Genomic DNA, 18,342 nt, shown 5'->3' on the forward strand with positions numbered 1-18,342 from the left:
AACTATGGTACACCAAATTCACAAAAATGAGATAATCATAGTTTCACAATTGATAAACTAGGTTTATCGACTGTAAACTATAGTTTACAAACAGTAAACTATAGTTTACGATTCATTAAGTATAGTTTTCATCTGTAAAACTATATTTAACGGTTGTTAACTATAGTTTACGAATGTTAATTTAAGTTTATCTTTCTGTAATAAAGCGTTAACAATAGATTTTGTTGATAAACATAGATTCACGTTTGTAAACTATAGTTTACAATCGTAAACTATAGTTAAGAGTTGTTAATCATAGTTTCACAAATTGTGAAACTATATTTATCAGATCGATAACTATAGTTAACGGTTTGTAAACTATAGTTTACAAATCGTGAAACTGTATTTATCAGATAATCTATGTTTTGCAATCGCAAATGATTGTTTTCGGTGTAAAGTATAGTTTACGGTTGTGAAATATAGATCATCGCGTTAACTATGGTTTACAGATGTGAAATATAGATTAACGTTGTTAACTATAGTTTACGGTTTGTAAACTATAGTTTACAACCGATAAACCTAGTTTATCGATTGTGAAACTATGATAATCTCATTTTTGTGAATTTGGCGTGCCATAGTAAACTATACTTAAGAGTTGTTAATCATAGTTTCACAAATTGTGAAACTATATTTATCAGATTGTTAACTATAGTTAACGGTTTGTAAACTATAGTTTACAAATCGTGAAACTGTATTTATCAGATAATCTATGTTTTGCAATCGCAAATGATTGTTTTCGGTGTAAAGTATAGTTTATGGTTGTGAAATATAGATCATCGCGTTAACTATGGTTTACAGATGTGAAATATAGATTAACGTTGTTAACTATAGTTTACGGTTTGTAAACTATAGTTTACAACCGATTAACCTAGTTTATCGATTGTGAAACTATGATAATCTCATTTTTGTGAATTTGGCGTGCCATAGTAAACTATAGTTAAGAGTTGTTAATCATAGTTTCACAAATTGTGAAACTATATTTATCAGATCATTAACTATAGTTAACGGTTTGTAAACTATAGTTTACAAATCGTGAAACTGTATTTATCAGATAATCTCTGTTTTGCAATCGCAAATGATTGTTTTTGGTGTTAAGTATAGTTTACGGTTGTGAAACATAGATTATTGCGTTAACTATGGTTTACAAATGTGAAATATAGATTAACGTTGTTAACTATAGTTTACGGTTTGTAAACTATAGTTTACAACTGATAAACCTAGTTTATCGATTGTGAAACTATGATTATCTCATTTTTGTGAATTTGGCGTGCCATACATAAGGTCAAATTGAAGGTGCACAATGGCATTATGTAAATAAAGAATCTGTGAAAGTATCATTAAATTTTATTCAGTGGTACATGTATAGGAGGAGTTGTGGATAAGAGATGGGTACCCTTCAGTATTACAGAAGGAATGGCAATGTACATGTCATGCTGTGGGAAACCCAAAATATGTGTCTGATCAAACAAAAAAATATAAGGTGCACAATGGCATTGTGTAACAAAGAATCTATGGAAGTCTCATAAAATTTCATTCAGTGGTACATATAAGAGGAGTTGTAGATAAGAGATGGGTACCCCAGAGCATGAAGAACAGACAGACACCCCAAACATTATGTAATATGCTATACTCCCTGTTTTTCAAGCAGGGTTGGGGGGGTATAAAAATAACAATGCTTATTTACATTGAGTAAATATTGCCCATGTGGTGCAGTGATTAGAGTATCTGCTCTAGAGTCATTACGTTGCAGGTTCAAATCGCGCTGTGGGAACATGGAGACTGGTCCTTCTGGTGAAACTATATAAACCGAGGTCCCATGTCGCAGTAGGTGCTGGCACGAAAAAAGATTCCTCACTGCTCAGTGGCCATAAGTATCAAATACATGTATAGGACAAAATTTGCAGCTCTCCATTGGCAAGTGGTGGCATCTCCATATGAGTGAAAAATTCTTGAAAGGGATGTTAAACAACAAACAAATAAAACACTTCGTAACTTCATTAGGATAGAACTTCAAGGTATTGTCTCAGCTAGATTTAACTGACTTGATTTTTATAATATATGTGTAATATCAAAACTGGTACTGAAATGTAAAATTAATGTATATTATTCTATTTATTCATATAAAATAATAAATATATGTGCAGAACAGTCTCAGGACATATACTATAAAATTTAATTTATAATAGAAGAGCAGTGTAACAATGGTACCAATCACTGTTCTAAGTCTGCCTTGCTGACCATGACGTAATTAAGTCCTTGTTCTATCTGGTCCTCCTCCACCATGAAGTACGACATGGAGGGCACGTGATGTAACTTTTCCAGCTTCTTACTCTGGCAGATCTTTAAATGTTTTAAATATAACACAATGGCCACAAAAACTATCACAAAACACACAACTATTACATATTCGTTGTCTACAAATCTTGTTTTCTTGATCCACGGTGGTGGACTGTGTCGATTTTCAAAATTATTTATCTCCCTGAAAGAAAAAGGAAATTCAATAAGCTGTTTGTTAAAAAGAAATAAAATTTAAGTGAATATTTCAGTACATAGTGTGGACCTAGTTAAACATAGGTAATCAGAGATTACAGAGCTCACCTCAACGAATGTTGTCTTTAAGTAAGGCAAATTAAGTCACACAATTAACCAACAAAAAGTGTACATCCAAAAATGCAAAATTTATGCAATTTTGATTTTGATACTTTGGAATAGATCTATAAAACTTCAAACTTGTTCTTCATCATGAAAATGTAATTAAAATCCAGCATCTGAAGCAAGATTGAGAGTTTTCATCCCTTGATGCATCATTTGTGCAACTTTGGTTTATATCAGCCTTATAGTTTCTTCGTGATAGACCTGCACCCATAACTTTTACGAGGTCTATTATCTGGAAAATGTATGTCAAATTCAGCATCTGAAGCAAGTCCATTAGCGTGCACCCTAAGATGTATCATCCATGCAAGTTTGTTCAACATAGAGCTCAAAGTTACTTGGAAATGAAATCTGTATAAAAAACTAACCTTTTCACTAATCCTGAAAATGTAGGTCAGATTCAGCTTCTGAAGCCAGCCTAGTAGAATGCACCCTTAGATGTACCATCCATGCAAGTTTGGTCATTATAGAGCTCAAAGTTACTTGGAAATGAATCCTGCACCATAAACTTTAACCTGTTTACTCGTCCAGAAAATGTAGGTCAGATTCAGCATCCGAAGCAAGTCTGGTAGTATGCATCCTAAGATGTACCATCCATGCAAGTTTAGTCATTATAGGGTTCATAGTACCTTGGAAATGAAACCTGCACCATAAACTTTAACCTGTTCATTCAACCGGAAAATGTAGGTCAGATTCAGCATCCGAAGCAAGTCTTGTAATATGCATCCTGAGATGTACCATCCATGCATGTTTAGTCATTATAGGGTTCATAGTACCTTGGAAATGAAACCTGCACCAAAAACTTTAACCTGTTCACTCAACCGGAAAATGTAGGTCAGATTCAGCATCCGAAGCAAGACTGGTAGTATGCATCCTAAGATGTACCATCCATACAAGTTTGGTCATTATATGTCTCATAGTAACTTGGAAATGAAACCTGCACCAAAAACTTTAACCTGTTTACTCGTCCAGAAAATGTAGGTCAGATTCAGCATCTGAAGCAAGACTGGTAGTATGCATCCTTAGATGTACCATCCATACAAGTTTGGTCATTATATGTCTCATAGTAACTTGGAAATGAAACCTGCACCAAAAACTTTAACCTGTTCACTCAACCAGAAAATGTAGGTCAGATTCAGCATCCGATGCAAGTCTAGTAGAATGCACCCTAAGATGTACCATCCATGCAAGTTTGGTCATTATAGGGCTCGTAGTATCTTCGAAATGAAACCTGCTCCAAAAACTTTAACCTGTTCACTCAACCGGAAAATGTAGGTCAGATTCAGCATCCGAAGCAAGTCTGGTAGTATGCATCCTAAGATGTACCATCCATGCAAGTTTGGTCAACATAGGGCTTATAGTTACTCGGAAATGAGACCTACACCAAAAACTGCACCAAAAATGTTAACCTGCTCCAAAAACATTAACCTGGTCATTCCTTTGCTGAAATTGCAGCATCTGAAACTTTGACTGGTACAATGAAACACACTAGAAACATCTTCCATGCATGTCTAATCAATATAGGACATAGAAGTACTTAAAAAGAAAACTGCTCCAAAAAACTTAACCTTAACCCGGGACGCCGACGCCGAGGGTATGACATAAGCTCCCCCCAACTTCGTTGAGGTGAGCTAAAAATGCATAATTTCAATATGCAACATTAGGTCATTGTCACAAACCACAGCCAAAATGTATGATCCTCTCCCATTCTGGCCATGGTTGAACGAGAAGAGAATATTTTGTAGCTCATTAAAATATTAACCAATGTGAGTAAAGCAAAATCAAATAATGAACTTTGATGCGACCTTTCAATATCCAATTGCAGTTCTTGTATACTTCTGATGTCAATTATTGATTTCAATTGCGATGGAAACAAATATTGTCATTGGCTGAATATGACATCACAATTTAGAGGCCTAAATATTCAAGATTACAACACTTTTTGGAATCAAACAGCCACGGGTAAGAGAGAGCTATATGCGGACTCCGAACCAGGCTTGAAATGAGGACACTAGGTCTGTTTCACCCAAATTTAGCTCAGAGTATCCTTGGGTAAAGAGGATTCTAAATTGTTTAAATAAATGGTTCTCTTCAAGGGGGAGATAATCATGAAATCTACAGTAAAACTTGGTTATAACAAAGTCACTGGGACCTATGAAATTACTTCTCTATATCTGTAATTCGTTGTATCCGTATAAGTAATTCATTAAATTTATATAGCTAGAGATCTAAGATAACTTCGCTATATCCATGAATTCGCAATATCTGTGTTAGTACTAAACAAGTTTTGCTGTGTTACTGACCTGAGGGGGAGGTATCTAGTGCGGTGCAGAAGAGCTCCTAGTGTCCACTGTACCTCACGTTTATTTATCAGGTGAACTGACCTCAACATCTTATAACTGTGTGGAAATTTTAATCCTTTATGTAAAACTGTCGACATCCAGGCCGACTTAAAACACTGAAATCTAAAAAAGAAAACAAAAATTCTACATTATTTTCATACATTTGAGATTGAATTTTTGAAAATGTAACAGAAAACCTAAATTTTAAGGGTCTAAATGTTTATCTATAAAACCTGACAATGCTTGCATTTTAAAATATCTTATAATCAACCTGCTACTCTTCAGAGATTATTTTCTCATAATTATATTTTTAAAACTTAAAATTTTTCTTGCCCTGTATTTGAACTACCTAAGGATCCTTGCTCTAGCATAGCCCTTCATCTCTTAAAAATTCTTTCCTTTACATTCCCATGTAAAACTCTTGTTGCTCCAGGCTGTGATTTGAATGAATCTGCACTTCATGAGGATGCATGCATATTCATATGACTAAAGAAACACTGACCTAAATCTGCTCTCATCTGCCCTTGGGAAAAGTTTATCATCGTACCAAGACTGAAGAGTGGACCACCTTGTGCTGCAAAATTTCTGTGAAAATAAAAAAAACAAACAAAATAAACTAAGTACATTAAAAAAATTGATCATAAAGCACCACAGATTGTCAAAAAGCAAACCTATGAAGAAAATAATGTCCTAGGAGAAAATGCATTTTATCCACCTCTCGACCAAATTGTTTGCCTGAGGCCATTTGGTTCTTGGGTCCGACAAAATGCATGATGCCCTTGAACCCAGTCAATAAATGAATGTTAAGTTAATCATTTCAAATAAAGTGCACTGCATTTGAATCTAGAAAAAAAGTGTATCTTTTAGAGAAAGAAATGATACACTACTTAGAATGTTGACACACTATTGATCTATCCTGCTATACTTTAGTATAAGTACATGTATCACTAACCTTTGCCTCGTAATCAAATTTTTCATTGTTGTATTTCCCCCCTATCCTGTAAACATCATCCATTGTGTACCAAAACTCCGAAAAAGCATAAAATTCACTGTTATGAAAAGAGATGATTGGCTGGTGAACTCCGTTCATTGAACACGGAGCTTGTTCACAAATAACCGAGGAATTCCAATTGATCAGTCCCACAAGGGATGTCCGACAAGCTTCATAGTCTCCCAGTCCATGCAGGAAGTGGGTGTGTCCCTCGGCATCCTTCACTTCCTGTGTGAGACCCACGGGAAGACAGGGGTCAGAGATGTTAGGATGAGTTCTCTGTCTGCAGTAGCAAAAAGAATTTTAGGTTTCACGAATAATTTTTTAACAGAATAAGGCAGACAGTGGCATTTAGTTGACTGTAATCATTCTTTAAAATATACAAGATAACATATTTATGGGATACCAGGTAAACAAAATATACAAATGTAAATTTCTTCAAGTATAATTTTTTTTAATTTATCAGGACTAAATTTTCAGGCCACAAAGGAAAGAATTCTGATTCAGGAAATTATATTGTCTGAAATGTGATTAGATGGCCATATCATAAATTTGAAATGCTGTATGTCACAACCTTGGTTTCTTGCTTATATTTGGAGATGATCTAAGTTTTTTTCCTTCCTTACATGATAGGTATACTGCTTGTATTTGTTGTGGCCAAGTCCTTTTGGTGAGCCTTGGATAGAAGCACCTGCTCTTCGTACCTCTCTCTGGCTTCGTTTGCCCCGAACCCCAGAAATGTCGTCACGTAAACTCTGTAGGTGTGGTCTATGTCATTATTTTGACATCCGAGGTTAAACTCGGCCACTCTGTGCTTTGGAATGTTACTATACTGAAAAAGATAATAAGAGCATGCTAAATTCAACATCCAATTTTTTGTTTTATTTTAAATAATTTAGAAGTCTTACATTGTATTGAAACTAGATGCATCAGGGTGACATGGATCATGATGAATGCCCGCTGAAATGCGAGCTCCCATTGTGGGATTATTAGTTGGTTTTATTACCAGTATAATTATGGTGATTATATGGATAAATGAAGTGTCTGTTTTACTTAAATATACTTGGAATATCAACATATGAATTTTTTCCCACAATTTTTGTCCAGAATGTAAAGCATATATGGGTAGTTAATGTTCACATTAATAAAATCTTATCATAAAGGCAATTACATTTTGTTTAATGTTAGCATTTCAAAGCTTGATTATATATATAGTGATTATTTACAGTGCACTGACCTTTGAGGTGATTTCAAATGCTATCTGCATGGACCCCCCTCCCATATCCAACATGCCCACAGTTCTCCGTCGAACGTGAGTTTTCTTTTCTTTGTTTGTGTTGCCTGGAACTTCAACAGCCACCAGCGGATGTTCTAAATAAGTAAGAAATTAGTCATTTAATATAAATAATTAAATCAATTAACGACGTAAAATATATTCTTACTAAGGAAGAAATGTCACATAAACATGTCAATAGACCACTGACAAAGTCCTACCTTCCACCCCGTGATCAAATTTGTGTAGTACGTAATTGACAGCTATCCAGGCGTACACCCCCTCCTGTTTACCACTGATCACCTCTAAGTTACTCTCTGATATCACAAAAGGATACAGCTTTGGGATTTCTTTGTATAGATTCTGAAAAATGGCTTTCTGTGATCTGAAAATTAGATTTTTCTCTCATTATAAAACAAATATTGAAACATCCTAAAATACAAAAACAGAGTAGATAAATCACTCTAATGCAAAAAAAATTACAAACTTCAATCCCCCCTAAAAAAGTGACTGTAGAAAAATTATATTTGATAAGTCTCACATTTGAACTCATTCTTTCATGCATTCTTGTTTATTTGTAAAAAAGTTGTATTATTTGTATTCATATACCCTAGTTGGGGTCTTTGTCTTAAATAAAAACTTGAAACTTGAACAATTATAATTTCTGATTCCATGCAGAAATAAGAATCTTACGTTTCTGAGATCATGCGCATTCCTGCTGTTGCTAAGATAAACAATAGCGTCTCTTTCTGTTGGTCCTTTGGTATGTATCCAGCTACATATTGTAGTAATGGCTTTATATAGTCACTGGCTGCCTCTGGGTTATCTTTAAATGTATCTAAACCTATAAAGAGAAATCATTATTAATCATATTAATTGACCAGTATTTCTAATAGAACTGAGAAAAAAAAATGTGTAAGGACAATACCTGGAAAAAAAATGCAGTCTCTGATGAGACTGTATAGTTCTTCTGATTTATACTTAAAAATAACAGGAATTGAACTATGCCAACAGCAATTAAATAGAATGATCATACATAGTCTGGTCTCTTTGTGAGTAATTAAAGTTCTTCATTGCAATCAAAATAAAACTGTAGGAGAAGCTTTTAAAAGAATTTTACAGAAGTCTCTATTCATAGAGCATGGTATACTGATAAGTTTAATGCACTTTTAAAACAAATCATTTTTCAAAAGAAATACATGCAGTTCTTATGGAATAAGAGATATGATACCTCTCATACATATTATTATCAGAATAAATTTAAGTTTTAGGCAAAGTGTATTTAATATTTAGTTTAATGTTTTTAGAAAGGAATCTAATTACATAAATCATAAAATTTCCTTTCATACAAGTCAGAACTTAACATAAATTTCATACTGACAGCATAATATTTTAGGATGATCGAGTGTTGCTTTAAAACTAATGGAAATCAAGCATTCAATTTATTATTTCATTTACAAGTTAATGCAAGATAAAGATATAGTTTCTAGCAGAATTACCCATGTGTTCAATCGGATAAGTACAGATTTCACTTTCACTTGCTTGAACTGGGATTTTACTTGCCCTGGGGCAACTGTTAATGTCTATCCCTAATGAGAGTTACTTTGATGATCGAAATTGATCAAATTTGTATTTCGCTCTGCTTTTATTAATGATTTTGACAGAGATTAATGCCCATAAATACCAACAGGGAACTATAAAACATCACTTGATTATGCAAAACCTCAGTATGCTGATTTCAAAATAATGTTTAATTAGATATTTTGCATGAAAATTTATTTAGAGGGAATTGACAAAGAGATGTAAGCAAACCTGGTTTAATTTTTTTAATTACTGGCTTTCCATCTTTATCCATGAACTGTTGAATGTTGAGGAGATCTTGAGTGTTTCCCGAGTGTGGTGGCCAGAAATAGAGGAACACCTGACTACCACTGCTACCACAGTCTATAACAATCCCATAATGCACCGCGGGGCCCAGTCCTTTATTCTTATCAAACACATGCTTCTCATGTGATTTGTTGATAACTGGCTGACTTAGAAATACTGTTTCCAATATAACGAAGATAATCACAAGAATAATGAAGGAGCAAACAGTCACTATGGCTATTTGTCGTGTAGTCCATCTTTGTAATGCTGATTGCCATCCTATATGTCTGACATTGTGAAGACATTGTGGTATATTGAAATAAATCCTGGAAAAATTATAATACATAAATGTGTCACTATTCATGTACAGTTAAACCAAGTTATACCGAAATCAATAGAGGACAGAGAAGATATATTAATTAATCTACAACTACAGCAACGACCAAAAAAAGAATATGAGGAAGTTGATTAATATATTTGATTTCCCTCATCAAGACAAGAGACCTTAACAACATTAAGTTGATTACAAATTTTTGTTTAAATATTTTTTTATCGGGTGGGGTGGTGGTATTTTGTTTGTCAAGACATAATTAATTTTTTTTTCATAGTTATGGTGTCTCATCCTAAACTTAACAATCATAGGATTGAAAAAAGATTTACACTGACACATGGTGAAATTATAGGCTAGTTTGAGTTAGTGTCAACATCCTATTTCCTCAACAGACTGGTCTGATGTTGACAGGAATCACTTCCGATTATTCACAACATTTGTGATTACTTTGGCGCAGATTTTAATATAAATGTATGAAACTGTTTATAATGAAGAATATCCTTTACAATAATGTTAATCGAAATTGAAATAAACACTAATAAATATGTTACAAGTACCTGGCCATTGAACACAGTTCTGCATTTTATACACGTTGTTCCATCGGGTTCGACATCTCAATGTCAAAATGAAAGTAGGCCATCGGTAAAAAAAGATAAACAAAGCTAAGATTTTAAAGATTTTGATAACGAAGTATAGCGGTGTTGTAATGGTTTACTCTTTTATTACACTGTCTTATTCAATGCACAAGTGATTAAAGAAATGGAGGATAAATTTGAAACAGAGGAAACTTACAGCAATCCACAAGATTTCAAAGCACAGAGTGATAATGCAACACGAACCCAAGAGAGTTTAGAACCCGCGTTATTTGTAACACCCACAAGCGAGTTCAGTAAAGATGACAAAAATACACCCAGTGGTCAACACATTGAGAATGATGTACGTACGGGGATGGAAGATTTTACCTCAAGTGTTATAGCTAATTCTTCTTGTGATGAACCCCTGCTTACTTCCGAGAACATCAGTATGGATGTGGAAACTGGTACAAATATCACTGGACTGACTGAAAGTGAATCTCAAAATATAAGCTCAGAGAGTGTAGTAATTCAATGTTCAAATAAACAAATTTCCACTTCAGTTCCAACAGAAAACACAGCTTTAAGGTATAATAAATATTGCATGTGTTCGTTATAATATACAGATATATATATGCACTTTTATCAATATAATGTTTCATTTAGAATAACATTGTCATGCATGTTTTTTTTTTTTGGCAACCCCCACTTTTTAAATGAAAACTTATTAACCTTTGTTACAGAGTGTATATAAAATGATAACTATCAAAAGCAGCATGTGTAACTGTAAAGGAGAAGATTGTGATGAACCAGACCAGGATTCAAACCCAGGTCCCCAGAATCTCCTGCCAGGTGCTTTACCAAATGCTTGGGTGTCTGTCCACTGTATGATCCTCACATTCCTCTTTGGAATTCAAGGAAACCAACCCATCTTCCCTGTAACATTTGGATCTATGCTAAATTAAGCCCTGAAAGTGACAGATGGAATTGGTCTGATACCTCTGTTGGTAGAGCACCTGACTGGAGAATCAGAGGGCCAGGTCTGGTCCATCACATCTTTCTCCTCTTCTTTTACATGTACGCAATTGTCACACTGTTTATAAGAAATTTGCTCATCACAAAAAAACTTGAAGAAGTGTGTATCATTAATTATGAAAAACACATTGAAGATATACATGAAAAAAAAATATAAATGTTTTTCAGTGACTTCCAGGGTCCCCTGATCCAGAAACAAACACTATTGATACGGATAGAATTTGACAGGGACCAGTACCTCAGGGGATGTAAATGGTGAGGACTTTAATAAGTCTCCTACTTGGAACTTAAATTCTTAATTTCAAGTTTTATCAACACAGATAATTTGTTGTCACCTTTTAACTTGACCATCTGTTTGATAGTAACTGAATGTATATCATGTATATGATAATTCATGTTGATAATATAAATTGTAACAGGTCTGTTGATGGCAACATGATTTTGACAACCACCAGTGATAACAAGTTTTATGCATACAACTTTGCACAAGAACAAATTTGTTCACAGCAAGATTTTTCTGAATGGGTAAGTATTGTTTTATCTTATTCTTATTTTTAGCTTTTCTGCACAACTTTATTCAATTCAATTCAATTCTCTTTATTGACAATTACCATGTCGGCATACAGTCATGAACATTAATAACATAACATAAATTAGCACAATTAATACAAGTATATACAAAGTGAGAAATATGAGGTGAACAAAACTGTGTATTTCTCAATATTATTACAGTGAAACCTGTCTAATCCGACATGCACTGTTATTAAGTTTAACTAGAACATTTAGCTTGTCTTCATTCTGATTGCGCTGTTCTGATGAAATAAAATTTGTGAGACATTTTATCTGTTTGCCTCTAACACATATGTTTAACTTGAAAATATAATAATTTTAATGTATTTTGTCTTCTTTATTATAATGTTGTTTTGTTTTTTTTTGATTAAACAAAAAAAAAGCTGGGTATTTTGTTTTCAGAAGCCTACAACAATTATTAATGAAACAGGGACTGTGTACGACTATTGCTGGTTCAATCAGGCCTCAAATCCAAGCTTGTGAGTTTCTTCAAATCCTTTAAAACTTTTTTGCTGAGTGTAGTGATTGTTTATTAATCATGTTAATATACAAAATATTCAAAAATCTACCTCAGTCCAACAGATATTTTCCTATATACATAAATGTGTATATATATTTAATACATGTAATAATACAAGAAAGATTGAATAAATGTCATAAATCAGAGATATGATGTATATTTCAAGTTTCCTGACCACCAGTAAGGACAATCCAATCCACAACTGGGACGCTAACACAGGAGAGCTGATATCCTCCTACAGGGCCTACAATCAAATGGTTTGTCTGGTTATATCAATCTTAATGTATTAGATACAGGGCCTACAATCAAATGGTTTGTCTGATTACATCAATCTTAAAGTTATAGCTACAGGGCCTAAAATCAAATGGTTTGATTACATCAATCTTAATGTTATAGATAAAGGGCCTACAATCAAATGGTTTGTCTGATTACGTCAATCTTAATGTAACAGATACAGGGTCTACAATCAAATATGGTTTGTCTGATTACATCTTAATGTAATAGATACAGGGCCTACAAACAGGTTACATCAATCTTAATGTAATAGATACAGGGTCTACAATCAAATATGGTTTGTCTGATTACATCTTAATGTCATAAATACAGGGCCTACAATCAAATGGTTTGTCTGATTACATCAATCTTAATGTAATAGATACAGGGCCTACAATCAAATATGGTTTGTCTGATTACATCTTAATGTAATAGATACAGGGCCTACAATCAAATGGTTTGTCTGATTACATCAATCTTAATGTAATAGATACAGGGCCTATAATCAAATGGTTTGTCTGGTTACATCAATCTTAATGTAATAGATACAGGGCCTACAATCAAATATGGTTTGTCTGATTATATCTTAATGTAATAGATACAGGCCTACAATCAAATGGTTTGTCTGGTTACATCAATCTTTTTGTAATGGTTGTAGTTACCTCCCTTTCTCTGGCATGCTATTATACAGTTACATGTATTTGTGTACAGGATGAGCTGTCAGCAGCCTATAGCCTGTGTTACAGCTTAGATGGAAGAAAGATATACTGTGGCTTCAACAAGATGATCCGCGTGTTTGACACTGACCGACCAGGGAGGGAGTGTCAGAGCAGACCAACGTATGGTATGTACAGACTAAAGGAACTAAATACACTGTATAGTAGTTGATATCTTAGCTGTTAGCACCATCTCATGCCACAAGAAGCAGATTCATTTAATTTTTTCAGGAAGCATAAGTGACTTAAGATTTTGTCTCAGTAGTTGTGCAAAGTTGAAACTAAACTTAACCTTTTAAGTAATCAATTCTCTCTTTAAAGACATTTATTCTGTAGAAATTTTCTTTGTAAATAATTCCTCTAAAGAACCTATGGAAATGTTTCCTGTACTTGCATGGTGCATCTCACTTTGAATATGTTCTAATCTGTTTCTGAGATGTGCTGGTTAATTTATAGTTGTCTTTATCTGTTTCTGAGGTGGTTATTTTATAATTAATCTGATCAGTTTCTGAGATGTGCTGGTTATTTTACAGTTGGTAAAGTGGGAGGACAGTGTGGGATAATCTCCTGTCTGGCTCCGAGTCCCCAGGGAGGGATGTACGCAGCGGGATCGTATTCCAGAAGCAGTGAGTATCTTTGTACTATCATATGAATAATTATACAAGAATACAAATAACTAAATCCTGTACCATATGATCCACAATTTAGAACTAGATATGTGAATCTGAATGAAGTTGTAAAAAATTATTGTGCACAACAGAATCAGATAAAGATGATATTCACATTCTTGAACTTGATGGGACCAAGAAACCTTAGATATTGTAGAATTCAAGCTACATTATACATTTGAAAGAAAGGAATTCCAACAACTCAGTTTGAAATACCTAGCATATGATATATTGATGTTTGAGATTTGGACTAAATGTTTTGGGGTTTTTTTTTGTTTTGATCAGTTTTGATTTAGTTGCAGCTTAAGCTGTTCTTAAGTTATAATTATAGTCCCTAACCTTGTCATTTTTGTGTAATTATTTAGTTGGACTGTACTATGAGCCACAGGGAGAGGCAGTGTGTGTATTTGAAGGACAACAAGGGGGAGTAACTCATGTAGCATTTTCTAGGGATGGTACAAAGTTATTCAGTGGAGGAAGAAAGGTGACTTTACTGGAAGTGAACAATGTTGTAAGATTCTTAAATGTTTATTCAGTTAAAAAATATAAGTCTAAAGGTGTCTTTATTTTTTTTTTTTAATAAAAGGATCCAGAGATTTTGTGCTGGGATTTACGAAATCCTGGACAAATTCTATTTGTAGCAGTAAGGAAAGTGGAAACAAACCAGAGGATTTATTTTGATCAGGACAGGTTAGTGATTTATCAGTTAAAGCTTTGATTTACAGTGTTTACTTTGTAGATCATCTCTCTCTTCCCCATAAATACGTGTCAGTTTTTCAATTCTTCATTTTAGAAGTGGGATAAAAATGGCATGAAATGGGTTCAAGCTTGTAGCATTCATGCCAGTACAATGTCCTATTATTTTATATGATTATGTTTACAATAGCACAGGAAGATACCTGATCTCGGGTAACCATGATGGAACGGTGACACTTTGGGACACACTACAGACTCCTGTCCAAGCAAGGCCGGACACAGACTTTGTACTAGAGTCTTGTCAACAGTTCAAAGTCCATAATGACACAGTAAATGGAATCTGGTTTGTATTTCTGTCAACAGTTCAAAGGTCACAATGCAATGGGAATGGAATCTGGTTATGTTTGTAGTAATTCTTGTCAATGGTTCAAAGTCAAAACTCTTCAGAATATTACTCCTACATTCCCAGACAAAATACTCTCCAAATGTACTCCTACAATCATACTCCAACAAAATATTCTTTAGAAGTCCTAATCAAACTATCATCAACAAATTCTATAATCCAAATCATAAATACTCTGGAAATTCTCAATTTTAGTCAGATATCCTTACTCATTATTCCTTTAAAATCCTATTAATCATAAATGCCCTGTAAAAAAAATCTTTAAAAATCTCAAGCCCCAATATACTGAAGAATTTGGCTTTTTTAATGGATTGGAATTTAATTAAATGTTAATAAAAAAATTCAAAATTTATTTATTTTGATTTAAAGTTGTCAGAACCATTAAGGATTGTTTAATAAGTTGTATTCAATAAGAATATATACCATACTTTTTTCCAGCTTTCATCCTACACTGCCAGTCTTCGCTACCTCGTCTGGACAAAGACACAGTCCTGTTCTTGACAATGAAGATTTTTTAGATGAAAGTCTTCAGGAAAACACTCTTAAATTGTGGTTGTATAAATAAAATGTTTTTTTTGTACAATTGTTTTGTTCATTTTTTCAGGAGTCTGAGCACCTCCAAGGGTGAACATAGGTAATTAGAGATTACAGAGCTCATCTCAATGGATGTTGTCTTTAAGTAAGGCAAAGTCACACAATTAACCAACATTCTAAAAGAGTACATCCAAAAATCCAAAATTTATGCAATTTTGATCAAAAACTTTGGAATTAACTTATATAAAAACTTCAAACTAGTCACCCATCACAAAAACGTAATTATAATCCAGTATCTGAAGCAAGTTTGAGAGTTTTCATCCCTTAATGCATCATTTGTGCAAGTTTGGTTTATATAAGCCTTATAGTTTCTTGGTGATAGACCTGCACCCATAACTTTTACCTGGTCCATTATCTGGAAAATGTAAGTTGAATTCAGCATCCGAAGCAAGTCCATTAGTGTGCATCCTTAGATATATCATCCATGCAAGTTTAGTCGTTATAGGGTTCATAGTAACTTGGAATTGAAACCCGCATAAAAAACTTCTTCACTCATCCAAAAATTCAGATTCAGCATCCGAAGCAATTCCATTAGAGTGCATCCTTAGATGTATCATCCATGCAAGTTTGGTCTTTATGGTGCCCCTAGTTACTTGAAAATGAAACCTGCACCAATACATTAACCTGTTTCCTCATGCAGAAAATGTAGGTCAGATTCAGCATCTAAAGCAAGTCTGGTTGTATGCATCATAAGATGTATCATCCATGCAAGTTTGGTCAACATAGGGCTTCTAGTTACTTGGAAATGAGACCTACACCAAAAATTTTAACCTGCTCCAAAAACTTTCTTTGCTGAAATTGCAGCATCCGAAACTTTGACTTGTACAATGAAACACACTAGAAATATCTTCCATGCATGTCTAATCAATATAGGACATAGAAGTACTTAAAAAGAAAACTGCTCCAAAAAAACTTAACCTTGGACGCAGACACCGACGCTGATGGTATCACATAAGCTCCCCTAACTTTGTTGAGGTGAGCTAAATATATATGTATAGGTGTATTACTAGTGTGTGATTACTAGCAAAAAAAACTCACCTTTACTCAACATTTTGAAATGTATAGTCTGTATAAGTGCAAGACCTCAAACATTTACAATAAAACAAAACCTTGATATTGGTGCATATCTAAATTAACAAAAATTGTGACTTTTAACGCAGCTTGTAAGTTAATTTTTGATGTCAGTGACATCAAGATTGTGTTTATTTACTTTATTAAAAACTTTAATCTCTATAAAATTTGAAAACGGCAATGAAGTTCATCACTGCACCATCAGGATCTTTTAAAGGGTTGATGGTGCAATAAGGAGATGGCCTTATAACGATGAAACAATAATGCAACAGTATGAAAGCACCATGAATACGATATAATGGTGCAACAATGCAATGATGATATGGTGCGATAGCATGATGGAGTGATAGGGAACATGTATTCACCATCAGTGCACTATTATGATGCATGTATCTCTATTGCATCATTACCCTATCAGTTCATCATGTCATTGCATATCATCATCAATCTATTGCTTCATTGTCAGCGCACCATCGCTTCATTGCCATTACAATGTTGTGTCAACGCACTATTGACCCAACCCAAACCTTGATGGTACGATATGGATTGCTTGTAAAACCCACCAAAATAAGCCCAAATATGCACCCTGCTAAAAATTCTTCCTTCATTTATTCCTTGGAATACCTTTTGCTCTCCACCATCAATTTTCCATTCCCAGCTCTTTTCTACTTAATTTTGTGTTACTGGGTATATTGTATCTTTTCCAAACATTACTTTACAATTCAGACCATTAATAAAACTGCTTCAAACAACAGGCTTCATAAAACTGAATTTATTATGTTATAAAGAGAGCTTATAAAGCTTAATACCATACAATGGATAATTTTTCTACAAGCTCAAATTCTTTAAAATAAAATCTTGTCTCTCCATTTTGCAAAGGAAAATTTTGTGATTCTACTTTTAGCGCATTTAACAGAACTGTATAAAATGTGCCCTCAGTTATACTGTACTGAAATAGTAAACATCTAGAGAGACTATAGGGAAACACTTTTTGTGGCTCCATCTTTCAGTATCTCTACACTCAGAAACACTGAATTGTCAATCAATCTTGTGACTGTTTATATAACCACTTAACACTATTTATTGAAAAACTCTCAAAATCAATAATCACCTTAAAGGTGCATAGACACAGATTTTAAGTTGATATTTTCTGTATAATATCACGACTTATACCGGTATATCTTAATATCATTCCACACAAAAATTTATTAAAAATTTTATTTCATCTAAAAATTATTGAAACTTTAAATTTTTGGATGGGTTTGATTGACACATCCTTGCACTTTCACAAATTTAATTTAATTCTTAATATAAAACTTTAATCCAGAAAAATAATTATATTCAGAATAGAAATATTCTAAAACAAAATTTGTAAAAGTGCAAGAATGTGTCAATCAAACCTGCCCAAAAATTTTAAGTTTCAATAACTTTTAGATGAAATAAGATTTTTAATATATTTTTGTGTGAAATGCTACAACAACATATACATGTAAGTCGTGATATTTTACAGAAAATATTAACTCAAATCTGTGTCTATGCACCTTTAATAGTGTAAAAAAAAAATTAAAATTCATAGACCAACCTGAAGACGCTTTTTCATTCCAATTCCATTACAAGTTTTACTAATAAAAAGAAATAACACCAACAAGAAACAAATTTGACTGTTTACTCTAGTCTGAACACCATAACTTGGCTGGGCAAAGCAACATTAACAATGAGAATAAGTTTTG

The 18,342-nt window shown here is 33.5% G+C and overlaps 2 protein-coding genes across 2 annotated transcripts; one reads left to right on the plus strand and one right to left on the minus strand.

The window, feature by feature from the left end:
• Positions 1-2,127: 2,127 nt before the first annotated feature.
• On the minus strand, positions 2,128-10,130 carry LOC134228702 (ectonucleoside triphosphate diphosphohydrolase 7-like). Its single transcript, XM_062710381.1, has 10 exons — positions 10,052-10,130; positions 9,110-9,489; positions 7,991-8,141; positions 7,519-7,682; positions 7,262-7,395; positions 6,651-6,856; positions 5,986-6,307; positions 5,536-5,618; positions 4,995-5,156; positions 2,128-2,518 (listed from the first exon to the last, which is right to left on the minus strand). Exons 1-10 carry the CDS (start codon positions 10,057-10,059, stop codon positions 2,251-2,253), a joined length of 1,878 nt encoding a protein of 625 aa, XP_062566365.1. The 5' UTR covers positions 10,060-10,130; the 3' UTR covers positions 2,128-2,250.
• Positions 10,106-15,524, plus strand: LOC134228703 (telomerase Cajal body protein 1-like). Its single transcript, XM_062710382.1, has 11 exons — positions 10,106-10,654; positions 11,270-11,356; positions 11,521-11,626; positions 12,074-12,150; positions 12,358-12,448; positions 13,176-13,308; positions 13,714-13,806; positions 14,214-14,332; positions 14,435-14,538; positions 14,735-14,887; positions 15,386-15,524. Exons 1-11 carry the CDS (start codon positions 10,254-10,256, stop codon positions 15,510-15,512), a joined length of 1,491 nt encoding a protein of 496 aa, XP_062566366.1. The 5' UTR covers positions 10,106-10,253; the 3' UTR covers positions 15,513-15,524.
• The last annotated feature ends 2,818 nt before the right edge of the window (positions 15,525-18,342 follow it).

The sequence above is a fragment of the Saccostrea cucullata genome, unplaced genomic scaffold, assembly GCF_032062105.1.
Source record: "Saccostrea cucullata isolate Sc308-1 unplaced genomic scaffold, CSIRO_AGI_Scuc_v1 ctg54, whole genome shotgun sequence".
Classification (NCBI taxonomy): domain Eukaryota; kingdom Metazoa; phylum Mollusca; class Bivalvia; order Ostreida; family Ostreidae; genus Saccostrea; species Saccostrea cuccullata.

Excerpts from the sequence above, each read along its gene's own strand:
- LOC134228702 (XM_062710381.1), bottom strand. Across the intron at positions 7,683-7,990 it reads ATGCGCATGATCTCAGAAAC|ATCACAGAAAGCCATTTTTC; the intron begins GTAAGATTCTTA and ends TCTAATTTTCAG. Across the intron at positions 5,619-5,985 it reads AATTTGATTACGAGGCAAAG|AAATTTTGCAGCACAAGGTG; the intron begins GTTAGTGATACA and ends TTATTTTCACAG.
- LOC134228703 (XM_062710382.1), top strand. The coding sequence starts at position 10,254 with ATGGAGGATAAATTTGAAACAGAGGAAACTTACAGCAATCCACAAGAT. Across the intron at positions 11,627-12,073 it reads AGCAAGATTTTTCTGAATGG|AAGCCTACAACAATTATTAA; the intron begins GTAAGTATTGTT and ends TTTTGTTTTCAG. Across the intron at positions 12,151-12,357 it reads CAGGCCTCAAATCCAAGCTT|TTTCCTGACCACCAGTAAGG; the intron begins GTGAGTTTCTTC and ends GTATATTTCAAG.